Genomic DNA, 21,459 nt, shown 5'->3' on the forward strand with positions numbered 1-21,459 from the left:
CACTTATCCCGTCTCTGCTCTTCCCCCCAAAAAAGTGAAAAGAGACTGGGGAAGAAGATGTGTGTGTGGTGCCAGGCCTGGAAGGTGCCATCATTAACCAGGTGTCATGGAGTTCAAAAACAAACAGCCCTTTTCAGGGCTAACCAAACCTTTAGAAAAGAAATAGTAATCAATTTGCCAATGTGTGTGTATGTAGAGTAGTGTGAATATAAACACTGACTCTTTTTCATAGTGTGAGTGTATCTCTTTTTCATAGTGTGAGTGTATAAGTTAATGTATATGATTGTGTGTTAATAAGCGCTAGCATAGGTTAGTGTGAATAGTAGATTAGGGTTTCATTTTAATGCTTTGCGTGTGTGGATAGTAGATTAGGGGTTTGAATAGGATTTGATTTTGATGCTTGGTTTGTGTGAATGGTAGATTTTGGTTAGTTTATTGCTGCTTCACGTATGTGAATAGTAGATCATATGAAATGAGAAAAGTAGGGGATGTTTTCCTTCACGTCCGCGCGTTGTTTGGTCATGATCTACGTAATATCAATTTTATGTCTTGGGGGATGTTTTCCATCACGTCCGCGCTTTCACTATAAGAACCCACAGTATTCGTCGTTCAAACCATTCCACAAAGAATAAAAAAGAAGATGGCTTCGAACCAGCTTGATAAAATGAAAACATTGCAAGACGTCCTGGACAATTTGGGTATGATGGAGCAAATGTTAGTGAGGTTAAACGAGGATCACTATTCTTATAGCCCACATCGAGTGAAGATGGAGATTAACAACTTAAGAAAATTAAAGCAAATGATAAGTGCTGTGATGAAAGAAATAAAGGAGGAGAAGGAGGATGAAGAGGAAAGGATAAGAGCATGGAATGAAAAAAATGAAAAAGAAGAAGAAAATGAGAAGAGGAAGAAAGAAAAGGAGGAGAAGAAGAAAGAAGAGAAAAAAAGGAAGAAAAGAAGAGAAAGAGTGTAGGACAGAAAATAAGAAGTTGGTGGAGAAATAGAAGAAATTAGAAGAAGAAACCGAAAGGCCCTTTTCAGGGCCACTCATAGGTCTCGAAAAGAGAATGACTTTCCATTGCCTACCCTTTTTTATTATTTTTATTTTTTTTAAAAAAAAAAAAAAAATCCCATGTTAATTTCCCATTGTCGCTATATAGTCCCACCCTGTTTAAATTCCCTTGACGCTATACAGTCCCATATTCCCATGTTCAATTCCCCTTGTCGCTCAACAGTCCCAAAATCTATTTCCCATGTTAATTTCCCTTGTCGCTAAACAGTCTCACGATTTATCTCCATGTTAAATTTACATAGTCGCTAAACAGTCCCGTGGGGTGGGGTCTGTAATGCTAATTCCCATTGTCGCTATGGTATCCTACTTTACTACTTCCCTTTCATCTCACACTACACCCAGCCTATCATCAGATAACGGCTATTAAATTTCTTCGGCCATCATTTATTCACATCGAAATACTCATACGTTCTTGTATGGTAAAAGAACGTCGAAATAAAAGCACGGTATCGATTACTTCTCATACATACATCAATACATTGCGTCACATCAGTACATATTCCTAATACCATTATACTAAACAATATCACAATGAATCAGACGCACTTCCTTACATTACAACTCGTACAAAGTACACAAATATTAAAATATCCATGTTCTGATATATCCATACATCCATATTTACTAATCGTACACACTTAAAACATTTTCCAAATTCATAATTCATGCATGTGTAAATTCTAACATATCACATAGATAAGTGCACTAGTTTACTACGAGATAATCTAACAGCGAATTACAAAATTTATTCTGACCACAAGCTAACAATCTACATAATTCTCTACATAATACTCAAAATACGCCTGTAAATGAACACTACACAGGTAATTCTATGTACTAAACAATCCTAGTAATTAAGTATACATACGACACATAATTACAATTACAATGCCGTAATAGTCTGCAAAAATCGAGGAAACAACTTACGACCTTTACGAAGCTTTGTCTTTCCTTAGAATCTCCTCTCTAAGCTTTACCGCCAAATTACGAGTGGCTTCCTCTAGTAACCCTTTATTGCTCAGCAATCTTCCTAGGCGAGACTAAATTTTCGCTTGCTAGTTAGAATTTATAGTTCGGATCGAAATTGTTATCACACTCTATCTCGGTTCCGATTGGGGGTCGTTTTGACCCGATCCAATCAATCTTAGGGGACACGGTCCTCTCGCTGTCTGTCCACGTGGGGACGGATTTAGAACACGCCCCGTTCCCTCGCGGGTTTCTTTGATCTTATGATTAAGCTGTAACGCATAGGTGGGAAGTCGCTCGGTCTAACGCCTGTGCCGATCCAAGATGCCCGGTATTCTCTCTGGTCACGATAACCTTGCGTAAGTGATTAACTCTAGCCTGCGGAAATGTTCAGACATCAAACCATGGCTTGTAATAATGTAGTTTATACACGACTTACCAACTGGGGCTGAGCAAACGAGACCTAACGTAGCTTCATGCACAACATCAATAATAATGTACCGTTTTGCTGAGAGGTATTCAGAATCTGAAAATAAGAACAATAATTACACAAATTTTCATACTTGTTTTAACGTGGATATCTACATTTTCGTAATTTGCGCAAGGTTGGATTTTTAAAGAAGGACAATTTCCCAGGTTTCCTTCACTCTTTTCATTAGTTATTTATAAAGACCTTGTATATCTTAGGTATTGTTAAAGCAACTTTTTATTCCCTTTTTGGGTGTATAGTTGATGAGTGTAATATTGGTTATTGAGTATACAGCTTGACCTTATTTCTTATGTGTATCTATATAATAAAATTTTTAAAAATCTTTAAAAGAATGGAGCTTGTCATTTTCACTTCTTGGACTTCAGAGATAGAGTGTAAAGAGCAGATAACGTTTCTTATTTTTTTACATTTTAGAGATTTGGTAAATCAGTCGTTGCACTTTTAGAACCTGGTGTTGTCTTGTCTGACAAAATTTGTTTTTCATCTTTTAATAACAGCTAAAGATAGTGTACTTTGAACTAATCCAGGCTGATTTTTAGCGCATACGGAGCAGTAACAAATAACGTAACATTGAAATATCCAACATTCTCTCCAATGCGCATGTTGCAAATGTGAACAACATCACCGTACACCTGTCACTCTCTATTAAGTTCATAATATCTCTCGAGCGCCCCCCCCCCCCATATACTAAAATAAAAGGAGTCAAAATTTATTTTAAGAATACCTAAGATATACAAGGTCTTTTTATCAATAAGCATTATACATTCAAAGTCAGTTAAAGTGCGCCAATTACAAATATCGGGGTCACAGACGTTTTTTTGATGACCAATAGTATATTTTTGATGGGAATTTGACTTTTAAGTTAACCCCTAGGCAATAACGAGTTGAAAAAATAACAATAACATTCTGTTTGACTCATTTATTGGTCAACACGGACTCATTTTGAAGCCTACACAGTAAAAACCATTGTGTCACAAATTTGGGGTACTAAATTTATTTACATGGCAAGAAAATTTGTAGCGAAATAAATAAGTGAAATAAGTCTTCTATGATAGAGAATTGTCTGAATTTTGATAAAAACACTCTGTTTTTATGTCAGTATATTTGGAATTTAAAAAAAACAACAAATTATTTGTGTCCCATAAAATGCTGTGAATTACGTTACAATTTTATGATAGCCGTATTGCAAACATATTTGATTAATACAGTAATGGTACCAGAACAAATATGTACATTAATGCTTCGAAATATTTATAAATCATGATTTAAAGGTGTAGGAATAATTTTGTCCTAAAAACCAGTCTTTGATTTCAATTTTTAATTTTTTGCATTTAATTGTGAATTACGTTACGGTACCTACCTCATAATAAGTGTATGGTATATGCGTCAAACACTGTGAGTTATAAACACACTTATGTTAACCATAATTGCCATATAAACATTGCTTTTAGCTGTTGTAACATTTCTCATATATTTGAAAATGCTTATGTCCGTGAATTACGTTGCGGTGAATTACGTTACGGTATATTCAGTAAACATGGTTTAAAACTATTTCCTAGGAACAAATTACCTGGAAACATTATTTTCTGACACCGCCTAACATACGGGCGTTTATTGAAAAACGGAAGTTGCCAAGCGGGAGACATTTAAAACATTTTCTGGTGTAAACATTACCATCACTCGTAAGTACACATTTATTTAACAAGAAGAACACTTAGTATATAACATCAATTGTCAGCGAAAATCATTATAAAACGACAAAATATATAATATACCGAAGAACTGTGAACATGGAATATTGATTCCATTTGTATTTACGTCACGTGAAGGCACACAGTTTAGTGTAACGTAATTCACTATTGTGTAACGTAATTCACCAGCATCTAATGATTTGCATATTTCGTTAACTGCTTTCAGGAGATGACTAGAATGAGCAATGCTGAACGGCAAAAAAGATACAGAGAGAGGAAAAAGGAAAAAGAAGGCGAAGAATACCTAAAAAGGGAGGTACAAAGAGTGAAACGATATTATGTACCAACAACAGAACTTTCTGATCGATCATTGTCTAAAAGACGGAAGAAGATACGACAATGCATGCGAAAACATCGTCAAGGGAAAAAAAGCACACAGCACCGCCAGCAAGATCAGAACGAAACAGAAATGAGATCTAACGAAAAACCTGGACCATGTGACTCAACAACAGATAGGGAAGTACCAAGCATATCAACCCCTGGACAGCCTTTTTTTGTCAAAATGAATTTCAACGAAAAGAAGCGTAAAAGGAGAACAAATAAATCTCTATCAAGAGCAAACAAGAAGATAAAGACTTTAGACATGAAAGTTAAGACACTAAACACAAGAAATGCTACACTTAGAAAGAAAGTACAACGATTGAATAGAAAACTCAATAAATCTTCATCACGTGTAGATACAATTAGAACTCCACAACCAAGTACTGACACTGAAACAGGTGTTCCTAGTACTACCACACCGAAAAGTCGAGCTATTACGGAAGTAAATCAACTCAATATGACTCCAAGATCAAGAAAGAAAGTACGACAAAAACTCCTTTTTCAAAATTGTTTAGTTGGAGACACTGAAGAGGCAGCACAGAGATTGAAAGGAAAAGCTAAAATAAGAACAACATTGGGAGTTATATGTGGTAAACTTATTCACCGATACAGAATGGGCAGGCAGATTAGCCGAAGTCTTGGAGTACATAGAAAACAGTTGCTTAAAGCAAGGGTAGGAAAGAGCATTAAAAAACAGCGACTTAATGCTGAACGACAATCAATGAGGACAAGAGTTAGGCTGTTTATGGAGAGGGATGATAACAGCACATGTCTGCCAGGGAAGAAAGATGCCAATAGAGGAGACGAACACCAACAGAAAAGAACATTGAATGATTATAACTTGCACAGAAAGATTTTAGCGGAAAACAGCGACACAAAGATAAGCTTGACAACATTTAGAAGAATGAGACCTAAACATATTAGCGTTGTCAAATTTAGCAACAGAAAGACATGTTTATGTCATCGACACCAAAACATGGTTTTAAAGTTAAAGGCACTTAAAAGTTTGGGCATTCCGACCTCCGAAAATCCAGATGCTTACGTTGAGCAAAGGTCAGACGAAGAAATCGTCGAAGGAATAGAAAGTATCAGCGAAGAAAAGATCAAGTTTTCAGAATGGAAGAGGGTAGACGTTGAGAAAAACGGAAAGTTCTTTAAAAGAATGCAAATAGTATCAGTGGAGAAAAGTAAGACAGACTTTGTTGCACTTTTGAGATCAGAACTGACAGAATTTAGGAAACATATTCACAGAGTCAAAGAACAATACGGTCAGTCAAGACGTTTGAAAGACATACTGCCGACAACACATGCCATATGCCACATGGATTTCGCAGAAAATTATACTTGCGGGTTTGCGGAAGAAATCCAGTCAGCATATTTTGATAAGAATGCTGTCACGTTGCATCCAGTTGTAATTTATACCAAGGATAAAGAAGATGAGGTAAAGGTAAAGCATAAATCACTAGTAGTAGTATCTGATGAGTTGTCTCACACTTCATCGACAGTCTTTGCAATCATGAAGCATGTTGTAAAAGAAGTGAAAGCTGTATTACAGAATGTTGAAATGGTTCACTATATGACGGACTCGCCTACGTCACAGTATAGAAACAAGCAGATTTTTTCTATAGTAGCACATCATGATACGATCTTTCCCGGTATTAAAGCTTCCTGGTTATACTTTGAAGCTGGACACGGGAAAGGCCCCTGTGACGGGGTCGGGGGTACTGCCAAACGACTAGCTGATATGGCCGTCAAAAGACACTCGGCAATAATTCAGTCAGCAGATGATTTTTTCCAATGGGGGAAAACACAGGAAAATAGCGCACTTAAGTACATATTTGTCCCAAAGTCTCAATGTACAGAAGCCCATGAAGAACTCTCGAATCTTGTCGGAAAGCAAGTGAAGGCTACTATACAGGTACATGCAGTTATTCCACTTGGAGAAGGCAGCATTGCTGTGAGGAATACGTCATGCTTTTGTGATAAGTGTTTCGTCGACGGTCAACCAGTACCAGCATGTGATGGATGGACAGTACATCAGATGAGCGAAACCAACATAGTCCAAAATTCAGAAGCTGAACAAACAACAGGACATGATGAAAGTGAACAGCAGGCTACAGAACTAATGGAATGCAATAAAATAAACACAGATGAACTTTATCTAGTCAACACATACGTAGCAGCGATTTATGAAAGCAGGTGGTACGTTGGACAAGTTTTAGAATACGACGAAGACGACCAGGAATATAATATTAATTTCATGGTGGCTGGAAAAAACTCTTTCAAATGGCCTGCGAAACCAGATCAGATTTGGATACCAAGTTCCGACGTATTGTGCTCATTGGATGAGCCGATAAAGCAAGGAAAGACCCGCAATATGTTTAAATTCTCAGGACGAGACCTTGAGAAGGTCAGAAATCTATTTGACAGACTTTGACTGTACATCATGAACATGCAACAGGATATATACTGAAGCGACCATGTGCAGTAAAACGTTAGTGAATTACGTTACAGCATCATTTGTGTTTTATACAAGCAATATAACAGTATTGAGTACACAATCATTTGTTCCAAAACATTTAATGGTGTAAAATGATCATAGCCCATTGTTTATCTTTGTTCAAACCGTTGTGAACAGCACAATTTCATTTGTGAAACTTGGGATTTTTGAATATTTCTTCGCGTTGGGAATTTAATGTAACATTTTAAAAGATTTTATGTTTTATGTGTTAATATAGTTGCAAAGATATTGCAAATCATTGTAACAAAAAATAATCATAACCCAAAAGTTCTTTTTTTCTTCAATGGTTCCAGTTTAAACATAAATAACAAGGATATATATTTTATGGACTTTTGTGAACTACGTTACAAATAGTACTACTTCTGTAAAGTCTAATAAATATCTGTTTGGTAAAGTTTCAAGTCATATTAATTGTTAAGTATTATCTTAAATGGTTAACAAATGCACAGATTTAATTAAATGGTCTTTAGACTTTAAAATAAAAGGGTATCAACATTGAAAAATAGCCACTTTTTCTTAAAAGCGTCTATTTTCCTTTTTATTGTTCAAGTATAAATGAGTTGACCGATATGTTTTAGAGTTGGTTAGTGTATTGTTTCTTAAATGTTTTATTTGGTAAATCAATCATATATCTATCATATAAATGTGTTTTATACGCAATTGTGGTTCTTTTTACGATAAAATAGATTTGATATGATTACAGTAGTAAGAAGTAACGTAATTCACCATCCAAAATACCCCCACATGTATATTCATGTTTTTCTTGGTGTGAATTTGTTATTCAAGAGCTACCTTTTGTGTTTTCTAATTGTTCAAATATAGTTCTTTCAAAATAAATACATTTGTCTTGTTTTCAAAGCCGAAAATCTTCAGCCGTTTTTCATGTGCAAATGGCGCACTTTAACTGACTTTGAATGTATAACTTGTGAGGGAAACCCGGGAAATTCTTTAAAACGCTAACCCACGCAAAATTTCAATCTGTAGATTCCAACCTTAGCCTTATTCTCAACATCTGATTTTAAAACCATCGGTGACACTCGATATGTATCTGTGCACCGATGTTGGCTTGCTTGCTGATGTGTTTGAAACATTTGACGACATTACCATGTACGTGTCTAAGTTAGATCCCACAGAATGATTCTCATTACCGATAATGGACTGGGATACGCTGTTGTCTGGAAACAAAATCGGACTGGAATTACTCACCGATATTTACCAACATATGTTTATTGCGCGATCAATTCGTGGTGGAGTATCAATGACGAGCCATCGGTATGCGAGCGCAAACAACCCAAACACAGACGGATATGATGACCCCGTTACCCCAAACAGTTACATCGTGTATTTTAATACCAAGAAGCTTTTTGTGGGTGGGGTGGGAAATGATGAGACTGTTACATGATCTTGAACATCATGAACAACCTCAGCATGCTCATAACTATGATCCGTTCGCGTCAGAAGCGTTGCCAGTGCCTGACAGATGGTTGTCATCTTATCAGAGGGCAAAGTAAATGGATGATGAAGTACCTTTACTGAATGCACCAAGCTTGTTCCAAGTCTTAGGACGAATTACACGTGTGAAATCTGCAGTTGTGTTTACGACTGGGAATGCGTGGAAGTAAAGTCCATATATTGCTTGGATTACATCAGCACGATACATTCTGATTAATACGGATCTGCGCACAAAAGCTACAAATGAGTTTGAGAAAGATCTCTTTAAACTCATGAACAATTCCGTATTTTGTAACGCAATGGAAAAGTTACAGAAACAAGATATGTTTCAAAAGCTCGTTGCGGACCCAGCATTTGAATCCCGGAAGATCTTTGCAGGTGTGCTTGCTGCCTTTCATAAAAAAGGTAAAGCTGAAGTTCACAAAACCTATCTGTTCTGAAGCTGATAATTTATGAGTTGTTGTTTTTTTATATAGCAATAACATACAGTTCTATCTCGGTCGTGTGAAGATACTCGATACAGACACCGATTCATTTCTTATGATTGTCACCACTGACAATGTATATGCGAATATCGCATCAAGCACTGTCGCCAACGAATTTAACAGCAGCTATAAACCGAAAGAATATCTGTTGTTTAGCAACGCCAACGAAAAGGTTGTTAGCAAATTCAAAGACGAATGTCCGTGTAAACTAATCGAAGAATATGTGGGACTTCGACCTAACATGTATTCATTTGTTATGGTAGCTTGCAGCTCCACCTCTGGAACTAGCAAGAACGTTAAAAATGCGAAAGGTATTCAACAGGTTATTGTTCAAAAGGGTCTCAACATGCAACATACACATGCTAATTAAATGTGTGAATGGATCATCACGCAAAACACACAAATACACTGCCTTTCTATGATGATTTATAATAATTGAATCATTATGAATGATTTAAGTAGGAGCTACAACTATTCTGAACGACATGTGAGTACCCCTTCCTCTTTAAAATATTAAAGTTCAGCATTGTAAAAATCAAGAAAATGAAATTAAGGAAAATATTACAGAATAAAGATACATTAAATTTAATGAGCAAAGCCCCCCCCCCCCCCCGGCCGTCAATTCATTCAAGTTGGTTTTGTTTTTTCACTTCTCGGTCTTTTTCGTTGGTTTGGCTTTCGGGCAATGTTCTTAGCGCCATTTGAAATAGAGACTTTTCGAGTGGTTGAAATTACTTCTGTTATTTCTTTGCATTTTGTTTTCTGAACTCCTAAGTAATTTCAGGAAAATTTCTTGATGTTTCTCCTCAGTTTAATATCGCTATATTACGCTGTTGACGCAATATGCGGCATAATTTCGGCAAACAGTAGGCCTAATTGCTTTCACGACGTAGTGCACATCTGAAATCTATGAACTGGAGGTCTATAGCTTGAAATAATAGCTGAACCAGGTCAGGGGCAAGCCGTGGCTTCCAGAGACTGATGGTTTTTTTTTTTTAATTTTTTTTTTAAGTATGTTTTTCAATGATTCGGCATTATTGTTTGTGCATAAGTCATCGTTGAGATTTTTTCTTCTTGGTTCATTTACATGGCAACACAATTTCTCTTTACGTGGCTGTCATAATATTTAATGAAGAGAAGGTGGTCACGAAGAAGCTGCTTCATTTTTGAGGACCCCCCAAGGCGAAGGAGCTGTCCACATTAACCAACCCGGCGTCGCCAACAGTTTTATCTACGACTGTTCTCTTCAGATTACCAGTCACACAACTTTGTCTTTGTAGTATGATTTTTTTTTTTTTTAAATCTATATGTTCTCTGTACATTGTATCTGAGATACAGTTGGGAAGGATATCTATCTCTACAGCTCTGGTCAGGGTAGGTTCTTCATCTGTACAAAATGACAGATGCTTGTGGTGTCTTATTTCGACACTTGTGACGTTGTTCCTGAGTTTGACTGAAATTTAGGATAGTAATGTTCTGTATTGTCCCATAACTTGCGTCTTTGTGCATAAGCACGGACCGAAAAAAATTGGATGTTCATTGGTGTCTTTCCTTATGATACTTTGGTTTCTGTATGCAACTGTTGTGAGATTATTTGTCCTTGTTTTATTTTTTCTTGCTCTCTCTCCAAATAATGTAAGTGCTATTTGGTTGTCGGTATATCTTATGATGGATGGCACTTTTTCTGTCTTGTATTGTTCAATTTACATATAACCAATTATCTCTAACATCTCGTCGGCAATATTTCTCAGTAAGTATTTTGGTTTTGCTATTTTCTTTAACATTCTTCTCTATACGCTTGTTTCTTACTTGTTCGAAGTTCCGTGGTCCATTTAAAGAGTCGTCTCGTTTTAATTCATAATAAACTTTCTGATGTTTTGAGCGGAGCAGTCTATCTGATATTTTATCCATCGTTTTGGGATTTGTTCTCACATATGACCGATCTACATATGGTTGAGAAAAAGAAGGAAAAAGCCCCACTATCTAACTGTTGTGAATAAACTACTACCCGATGTATGTTACTGACACTGAAAACTGTTGTAAAAATATGCACATATTGAGATTAATTGAGTGTTTCAGATAAATTTAAGTGCATTTGGGTAACATTAAATACTTTATTATTATTATTATTATTATTATATATATATATATATATATATATATATATATATATATATATATATATATATATATATATATATAAACTGCTCCACCCACATTTTATGAGAAAAAGTTAATATATTTATGAAGGTGGTTTGCGTAGGTTGAGGTTTTTTGGGGTAAATACATGGACCGAGAATTTTCCATTAGTCACAGCAGGGTGGATGGCATCAATCATTAATGGCAAGCTGATTTAGCTGATTTCTTTCATTTGGCAGCGTAGAAAGAACCTTAAAAAATGTGTGTGGAAATATTTTACACATCAGCACATTGAAAGTACATTGAGTATTACCACGTTTTGTGAACGCGCACAACAAATTGTCATCGTAGCGTAGGATGTGCACCCAAAAATGTGACCTTCCTCAAACAACAACAACGAAGTGACGGGGTTTGATCAATTGTTTGGAACTTTACCTACTGCCCCTCCCCCCCCAAAAAAAAAACCCAAAAAAAAAACAGTGGACTGTTAAAGATGGGAGATTTGATTCGCATTGAAATAATGCACTTTCGACAACGTTTTTTTTTTTTTTTTACTTAACTGGACAACCAAATTGTTTCATGTCACTGGATGAGTATGTGGCTGTGATCATGCCGTCTATAAATTGCAAGACATGATCGGTGTTACAATGAACCTTTTTAATTGCCCCAGTTGTAAAGGGTAACCAAAAAAGAAGACGTATGAAATATCGAAAGCATTCTCAACCGAAGAACACGTAAAGTAGGCAAACGACGATTAGAAGAAAAGAATGGATCCTTGGAAAGGGCATCCACCCCATTTTCATGCTTGGATTACCGCTTCGGAAGCCATCGAAATAAGGGAGAATGTGGGTTCCCAGTAAACAGAGATATACCGCTACTACTCCCGCAACATAAGTGACTAGATTACGAACGGCAGAACGTGGAATTAAAAAAAAAAAAAAAAAAAATTTCTAGGCCAAGCAAAGTCAGAGAGGCATTTCCGATGTAAAGGAAAAATCGGGATGTGAAATAGGCATCCTGAACGTCGATGGAATTACCAAATCTCTATCTTGAAATGTTCCTCCAAAATTCACAGGTTTAACGGGAATAGATCGATTATGATAACGCAATTTTCCGCTTTCTTGGTTACTATGCAGATCGGGGAGTAGAACAGACCTTTTTCAGGAAGTCGAATTTGTTTTTCCCCCCTTTCCACTCCTATATTTAACGCATGCGCAATCAACATAGGGCAACTTTCAAGCGATTGTCATTAACATAGTGTATGTTCGTGAAGAAAGTTCCAAACAAATTTGTAAAGGTTTGACATATATACGCCCTTCACAGAAATAGTGTGTTTAAAAATCATGAGTGAATAGTTCAGTAATCTGCCTAAAACAGAAAAGTAGATATGAGTACTAAAAGAATCAGAGAGGACCAGAAAAACGGACAGGATTTGTGGGCCCTAGGAAAAATTATCCAGTAGGTCCCAATGAATCACAAATTGAAAAAAACGGTGGACCCCCTGACTGTCGTGATCCCCCGGAATTTGTCATACCCTGTCCGCGGTTCTGGATAGGACTTACAAAGTTTGATTATCCGTTTCTGGAAGGAAAGGGGTCGATGGACGATTTTCCTATCTCACTAGAATTACAAGTTGTACAAATCTGCTTGTATTTAGATGACTCTTCAAGACTATATACTCGCGAAAACAGGAGGACTTACAAATATCTTTGTTGCATATAATAAATTTCATAGTGGATGGATGCATACAGGTGAATTCAGCATTATCAATTCCAACCTAATCAGATTCCAAGCCCAATCCGAGAAGTCACACGATTTACACATAGCTGATAGTACTGAAGCAACTGGCCGTTGCAAATGTATCGCAGGAAGAGTTCTCATCATTATTATCCATATTTGTTCAAGGAGTTAGCAAACTAAGGAGAGAGAGAGAGAGAATTCCTTAGCCAATCCAGTGTATCATAAGCAGTTTTGGGATTCACATTCATTCCCATTTATTAACTAAATGGCAAATCTTTGAGGAATCTGCTTAATTTGTGACGTGCCACCTTTGGTGTTCATTATTTGCTGCTAATTAGACAAGTTAACTTGTTTATTTTCGGATTATTTATTTCCATGCAGTCATAAGGTTGGGGGTGGGGGTGGAGTTAACATGAGAGTCACGATGCAGTAACATAAAGCAATATATACTCATTTATTGTTAAAAATATACTTAATGAAAACGTACAGTTCAACTCTTAAAGTTATACTTGTGGGCTGGCATATTATTGTTTACTACTGTCTGCGGCGATCTAAAATGACAGGTTCTGTTCATGTAAAAAGTGTGGTCACTCGAGTTGCCCTACGTCAAATGCGCATGACCGTACCGGATGCGGCTCTGGGATAGGTTTAGCCAGCTAAAAATAGTATCTGAAAATGATCTGTACAAAAGAATGATCATCGGGACCTTCTCGACTGCTCTTTTCTGTAAAAGGGTCTGCACCTCTATAATATTTTTCATCAGATTACACTGGTGAAATAACACAGGGCCTTGACAGAGAGGGTTGTTCAAGAAGCTGCTGTAGGTAACACTCACAATGGAAAGAACTCATCGTACGTGATGTCTTTCCAAGCCTCTGAAAAGGGGCCTACACGAGAATATACGGGGACGTTTGGAAGAGGAATGCAAGGCACACGAGGTTTTGAATCCCTAGGATTTCACATCTCCCTTTCTTTGGAAAGGAGAGTGGGTTAGAGAACATTATGGTTCTTCGACGACTGCGCCTTAAACCAGAATGTCGATGAGGAAATCTAAAGTGAGGCTGCGGATTCGATTGAGGCTGAGTCTATTTAAAGAATATTGCGGATTTTCCCTGGGGACGGTTCAGACTACCATTCTTCCTGGCCGAATGTGATGGACCATACAAACTTTTAAAATATTTATTCTGATGATCCTTCAGATCTTGGGAAGCCAAAAATGAGTTGTCCGAAGAGGGTCCCGGCTTCCAAAGGAGCTACCCTTTTAATATATTTACTATGGTAAAGTAAGGCCTTCGAGGAGTCCACATCAGCATCACGGCAGATGTGCAGTAGTTTAGCCAATAACGCCATTGTGACAGAAAGCGAACGTGGGAGTTTTAAATCACCGCTTCCAGTATACATTGTAATTGCGCCTGAATTTATTGAGGCCTCTTCAGCATACTGAGCGAACTAGTTGAGAAGAGGGCAGCATAAGAGGATACGATGACTAACAATCAGGCTTTCTCTTCAAAAGCTTTAGTTGTCTTTATGGGAAGGCGTGTCCCGACTCCAGTTTAGATACCCACTTGGGACGATCCAGCATCTAACTAGGGAGTTTGATATGCCACTTCGGGGAATGTATAAATTAATTAGAAATAGAGACCGTAGGTCTTCGGGTTGATGAAGGAACGAAAAACCGAGATATATCTTGGCCGGTTGAAAACCTCTGTGAAATTTCCAGAAACATGGAAGAATGTTAAGGAAGCAGGAGTCTGATTAAGTATGAACCTCTAAGATATTTTCCAAAATGGAAATAAACTTCTAGGACTATGAGCCATATGGTTTTGGGCACAAATCGGCGGGTAAGACGAGGAGGTAGAGATGTGGTATTTTGATAACGGGTAAACGAATGTTGCCATCTTATCAGAAAACCAGATCGTGTCCTCCTTCTTTAGCAGAAAGGGACCGCTCTAGTCGACTAGTGGTTAGAGCGTCCTACACGGATGCGGACGGTCACGGCTTCGACCCCCGCCGGGTCATACCAAAGACATAAAAATGGTGCTAACAGCTGCCTCGCTAGGCGCTCAGCATTAAGAGGTTAGTATTAGGACTGGTCGGCCTGGTGTCAGGATAATGTGCCTGGGTGGGACATCATTCTACATGTCTGCACTGCTAGACATCACTATAAACTGCTACACCGCAGATATCGTAGCGATATGACTGAAAAATTGTTAAAGCTACGTTAAAATCCAAAGTACACACACTCTCTAGCAGAAAGGAACTAGCTTACCTGATAGTAGGTGTGAATGGATCTGCTTCTGGACGAGGGTAGAAAGAGCATCATCATCGTCTAGTACACACCAAACAGGAGAGTCGCTGGACATTATTATGTCCCTCGAGGGTGGGGGTAATATAGGGGCACTCTGCTCCACTGTTCGTATCACATTGTAGTGAGTATGGACTCTGTCTGTGCTAGAAATGCCACTCAGATGTCGAGGTTGCTTGTTTTTCCGAAATGATGCGATGCCTCTAACCTGCCTTGTCGATGCCACCTGATGAAAATGGGATGGGGTAAACGAGCCGCAGCATCACTTTTGCTCCATGGAGGCGCAAAGGACCAATTGTCCTGATGTGGAATGACTCACATACCCTTAGGATAAATAGGTATAATGGGGAAGAGGGGTTATCCCTTCGATCGGATCCCCTATCCTAGTCTAAACTCGGTGAACAGACTCCCATTCCTTATGCAGCAAATGACCGTAGAGTGGGGAAAGGTGGGGCCAGGGACGGTCGGGTCCTTATCCTCGTATCCCCTTACCGAGAGGTCTCTGAGTGATGACAAGTAAATTTTCATCAAGTCAACCTATATGACCTGGATGATATTCACAAAGCTCACAAAGGCTATCCACTAGTACACGCAGCCTAGTCAGTGACCTGCGAGTGTCTGTGGCCATACCAGTGATGGCAAGTTGACGATTCCTGACACAAGTATACCGAATGTTCTAAGCTAGTACCAACATGTGTCGCAAAATCAACTATTTAGTTCACATAAGTAATTTGCAGTTATATTGCGATTGGGTATGCATATACAACGAATACATTGAGTGCTGTGTCACAGAGCTTGGATAAAAATACAAATGAATACAAACCACAGCAATGAATGAGGCTGAGAAGGATTTTTTTTCAAACTAATGAGCAATGCTGTGTTAGGCGAGACAATGTAAATTTTGCGAAAGCAAATTCATGCTGACCTTATCTGGGACAGTGCATGATAAGCTTTAAAGGATCATCATGGACTTGGCATTTCAGTCGTTTCAAACATTTGATGGTTGAATCAGACATGCACAGTAAAACCAACTGAAACTAAAGCTGATAAGACCGATATACATGGGCAGATCTGTTAGATCTTTCCTGTTGTGTAAATCTTTTAACAAAAAGATAAACCACGATACAGCGACAATGTAAAAATGATATGCAAGAATACAGATTCACTGTTCCGACATGGGTGAAGCATTGCTGGTAAATTAGTTTGCTACCAGCGAGTATGCAAAATATCATTCGCTGTTCGGTAACAAACAATAAAAATCTTGTAGAGAAGTTCAAAGATGAGTTCTCTGGTAAACTTATGGAGGAATAAGTGGGACCCCAAGATGAATCTAATCATGGCTGGCGCCTCCATAAACATCGAGAAGGAAAAATGTGCCCCACATGTGATTGCGCAAAAGGATACCCTCATTCATATGTACGTAGAATGTCTGTAGCAATGAAGCTAATTCGCACTCACATCAAATATAATCTGTGCAAAGAAATATTGGATGAGTGTGTATGGTTGCACTAAAGTAAGTTTGTCCCGCTTGATTCCAAGCAATGGATATTTTCAGAAATCACTACATACGTGTATGGGCATGTTCGGATCCTAAAATAAACCTCGGCAGTAGTTTCGTGCCTGCAGGGACAACTTGGTGGACTTTGTCCCCGCTCCCTAAAAAAATGGTACCATGTTAGTTGCCTCGGAGCATCAGTCTGGTCAGACGCTGTAAATACATCAGTGGACCATACTGAGTCAGTAGTACGATGTTGCCTGCCTTCACATTTCCCCGGTGCATACTGATACTGAATTTTAAAAAAAAATTCCCGTTGGATCTAGTAGTGGTCGTTGTGAAATCATTTTAATGATAAAAGTGACAGCCATCTGTTGAATCACATCAGTGGGTTTTAAGACAATCCTGCATGTGGTTTCATTATTCAGTGCTTCTATGACTGACGGAAGTTGTGTTACCTACTTGTGAGATCGCTCTGCAATCTGATACCTAGTGAATAATTCCTGAACATACTGGTGTCCAAAGAATCATTCCACTAAAGTACGTTAAATCTTTCCACAATAGCCTGGTTGCGATGTATATTAACATGTCCAACAGCACCTTATATTTTGTAAACACAGCAACAGCTCCGAGTAAGTCTTTCTCCTGTTTTATGATTTTATTTAATTTTTGTAAATTTTATTCATGGTTGCAAATTATACAAAATATCTTTTTGCCTCCATGACCCCCGAGTCCATTAAGAGCAAAAATTAAATTGGAACTATAAATAAATGTTTACATTATGTGTTGACAATTATTAATAATAATCTTAATAATAAGGCTTAGTGGCACCTTTGAATTAATTTCTCACTGGCTGAGATTTCTCTGTTTCTAGAAGAATTCAGTAACTTCCCATTGGTTGGGCTGGGTCACATGAATAGGCAAATTTGAGGCAAAATTAGTAAGATCTATCATCTAGGAATTGAAGGAAAGAACTGAGCAATCAGATTCATTGCAATTTTGGAGTCATTCTCATTTCTTGTGTTCCTGTTATAAGTCTGCAGACATGTTTTATTTGTACTTAGATATTATTCAAGAGGAACAAATTTTGTTTGGACTATTTATTGGAAATAGAAAATGCTCATTATTTGGACTATAATGTTATTTTGGAACTGTTGTGAATTATTTGAAAGAGTTTTGGACAATGCCTTCTTGACAGTGTCACGATTCTTGGCATACCAGTACATTTTTTGTACTGAAATGTATACATAACGTTTCATTTATTTTAGACTTATATAGAACTTTATCAGGATCTTTCTGGATTCACTTCATAGTAACGTAATTTCCTTTCAAATTTTAATTTATAACTTTGATAATTAAATTCAATATCATGTTCTACAAAACTTGTTGGTTTTTCTTCTTTCTGTTACTTAGCTTATGACCAGATCCTCATGCAACAATGGTGCCCATGTTGAGTCTCTGAACAACGACTCTTTTTTTCTTTTATCTGCTAGCCACATCTACAGCTGTTAAAGCATACCTATATGCATGTATGTGTACCTGTTCATGTGGAAGAAAAGATCAGCTTGATGAACTTTATTGGGCATTTTCTTTTTAAACCTTCAATGGGAAATATTTCTTGGCATGGGAAGGTAATTTGCCACAATGCTTGTTTCTCCAACCATGCTCACTAAATTGTCAACAGCTGCTTCACTCCTCCAATAACCAAGCAGACTAGTAGATCATGACTAGTTTCATTATATCAATATGCTTTACCTCCTTTCTGCAATTGAGTTACTGACAACAGTAGTATGATAATGGTTTGGTTAAGTTGGAATCTTCCAGTTCACATGACTTCCATCTGGCATGTGAGCCTCATACTAACTTTCATATGCAGGTTCGCATGCATGCACATGAGGTGTGATGACAAAGTTGGGGGTGGGGTGGAGGAGGCTTTAATCTTTATCAATACCAAAGTCTAAACCCTCCATTACCATACTACTTGAGTTTGTGAATGCGTATTGAACATCAATGACATTTGCATTACCTTCAAAACCCCTAATGAACCATTGAAATCTTAAGATTGTCTGTTTATATCATAAGCATCACAGGGGAAATCATGTCTGTTGCTTATGGGTCTACATGAAAGTTGCCTTTCATACCTAAGAGTGTGATAATACAAACCCGTTTGTTTGTACCCCCCTACCAATTTAAATAATGGAAACCTTTAATGTGATAAAAAGTGCAAGGAACTTAGTCAATTCATTCATTGATTTATAGTTTCTAACCTGACTCTGAATAGAGTGGCCCTAACACCGTCAACTTATGCGCGTTTCATGCTTAAAGGAAGTTTTCAGTGCAATAGATGGACATGCTTGGATCCATTTCCAGTTTCTGGACAAGTCCATTTTTATCAAAAGGGGTGTATCACGACTACAGATGTACATACATAAGTCGTCTACTTCCGATATTTACAATGTCAAATCAAGCAAAGGAAAATGACAACTACACTTTTCATGTGGATTTAACAAGTGGTTTAATTTCTATGTTCATGTATGCAGATGGATATAATTCCAAACTCTCAACGTTATGTAAATTACGCAATTATTCGGCATTTGCCGAACAGGATGAACTACATCATTATGTTGTCTGATGGGAATAAACTAGCCTATAGTGTATGCAATATGTCACAGTGTTAGTATGGAAAGTCCGTTAAGCAAGAAATGGTACAGGGGATGCCAGCATTAGTGCCATTCTGGTCACAGTCAGGTTAGAAATTATAAATCAATGATTCAATTGACTTAGTTCTGTGCACTTTTTATCACATTAAACATTCTTGTTTTTGAAATCGGTAGGGAGGTACAAAAGAACGGGGATGTAGAGTCAGACTACAGTACTTTGTAATTTTCAATGGAATAGCTTTAAAAAGAAAAGGGTTAACATGAAACAAATTGGAATTCATAAAAATATTCAATACAAAAAATTCTAAGTTACATACTAAAAATTTCAAAAAAATTGGATGAGAAATTCTTAAGTTTAAAAATCTGAATCTGTGTATGTTATATAGTGGCAATCATGAAGGTGCTGATCTGCTCTGACAAGTTTTCAGCCTGACCATAATAACAATCAGATTTAGCCAACCATAGCAGTGGCAGCCATTGTTACTTATATCAAAGATATCTGCTTGAAATGAGAAATAACAGATTTATTTCATCTTGTGGGTGAAAAACTCAGTATTTTCACAAGTGGCAAAGCTACAAGTAAAAATACTCAAATTTTTCACCCAGAAAAAGAAACATATATGATATTCACTCACAGTAAGCAAATTTTCTTTTTATTTTATCATCAAATATATTGGCTAGCAAGATTGAAGTGAGTCTGTGATTTGGATTCTTTAACGTAGCTTTAACAATTTTTCAGTCATATCTCTATGATGTCTGCATGTGGCATGATGTGCCACCCAGTCACATTATCCTGACACCAGGCCAACCAGCCCTAACACTAACCTCTTAATGCTGAGCACCAAGCAAGGCAGCTGTTAGTACCATTTATGTAAATCTTTGGTATGACTCGGCTGGGGATTGAACCCACGACCTCCTGCATCCAAGGCAAAAGCTCTAACCACTAGGCCACCGGAGCGGTTCAAGATTGAACCAGCACATTTCTTACTGGATCATGTGTGATGTGCATGGTTTTACTGTTTAATGTTCTGCTGTGTTTTGTAATTATTCGCACAGAAAATATAAACAGTTAAATGGTTCTCCTTCCCAATTCAAAGTAAAATAGCACATTAAGAAAAACATTTGTCAGTTCTGAACTCGAATTGTCTGTAACATGAAGTGGCCCTCTTAACCACTTGGCCATGCATCTAAGACTAACACCAAGTTTCACAGTTATTTTCTTATCAAGAAGGCAGTGAAATTATTTCTCGTAATTCACTCCAGTGAATTATCACAATTATTTTACTTGGAAAATCCAGTAATTCACGGCCTAACATAAAATAAAATATATTAATGCTTGACTGACAGGTTGCTGGAGTTGGTAATCCACCAACTGCTTTGGGAGGTGGACACAGGTGAGGTTCTGGGTTGAATTTTCAAAGTGAGAGGAAGGTGAGTGTAGTAGCTGATGTGTATTTTTTTTTAATTAAGAGTAGGACTAAGTAAAATTATTAAGCTTCCAAATATTTTCAAGGCACGATGAATAAATATCTTTGCCAATTTTTTTAAGGGAATATATAAAGAAATGTATGCTAGACACATATGTTTGCAAGCTTAAGTTTTGTAGCAACAAAATGTGGGAAATTCTTAATAACTGCTACACTGCTCCTGGCCACATCAATCAGTGAGTATAATATTCTAACTGTAAACTAAAATATTCAAGCATTGCTCAATTTTCATTTCTGAAGTCAAGACAATGTAGCAGAATGTATACGTTCCTATTTGATCATTATTCTACTGGTTTCTGTTATGTAGCTAGATGTTCATATTATATTGAGGAATAAAACAAGATAACAGAATTTAACATACAAGGAATAATCAGTTAAGTTCATTAAATCTCACTATGAGTCAACCATAGAAAAAAAACAAGTTGTATTATGACCCCACCCTTCTTAACTGACTGACACAGAGATCTGCGAAACCTGGTCAATAAATGATGTCCCATATGATCTGGATAGTTACTGAATATTCAAGTTCAGCAATGGTACAATATAGAACTTTTCTAAATTTTGACCAATCAAAA

The 21,459-nt window shown here is 37.3% G+C and overlaps 2 protein-coding genes across 2 annotated transcripts; both read left to right on the plus strand.

Annotated features, from left to right (window-relative positions):
• Nucleotides 1–295: 295 nt before the first annotated feature.
• LOC149803292 (uncharacterized) lies at nucleotides 296–1,174 on the plus strand. The gene has a single exon (XM_089951355.1). The coding sequence runs from the start codon at nucleotides 641–643 to the stop codon at nucleotides 971–973; it is 333 nt and encodes a 110-aa protein (XP_089807481.1). The 5' UTR covers nucleotides 296–640; the 3' UTR covers nucleotides 974–1,174.
• Nucleotides 1,175–3,894: 2,720 nt separating this feature from the next.
• On the plus strand, nucleotides 3,895–7,404 carry LOC149803293 (uncharacterized). The gene has a single exon (XM_089952980.1). It carries the CDS (start codon nucleotides 4,449–4,451, stop codon nucleotides 7,035–7,037), a length of 2,589 nt encoding a protein of 862 aa, XP_089809106.1. The 5' UTR covers nucleotides 3,895–4,448; the 3' UTR covers nucleotides 7,038–7,404.
• Nucleotides 7,405–21,459: the final 14,055 nt, after the last annotated feature.

Source organism: Sinohyriopsis cumingii, chromosome 3, assembly GCF_028554795.1.
Source record: "Sinohyriopsis cumingii isolate HCF-2022 chromosome 3, ASM2855479v2, whole genome shotgun sequence".
NCBI classification, from domain to species: domain Eukaryota; kingdom Metazoa; phylum Mollusca; class Bivalvia; order Unionida; family Unionidae; genus Sinohyriopsis; species Sinohyriopsis cumingii.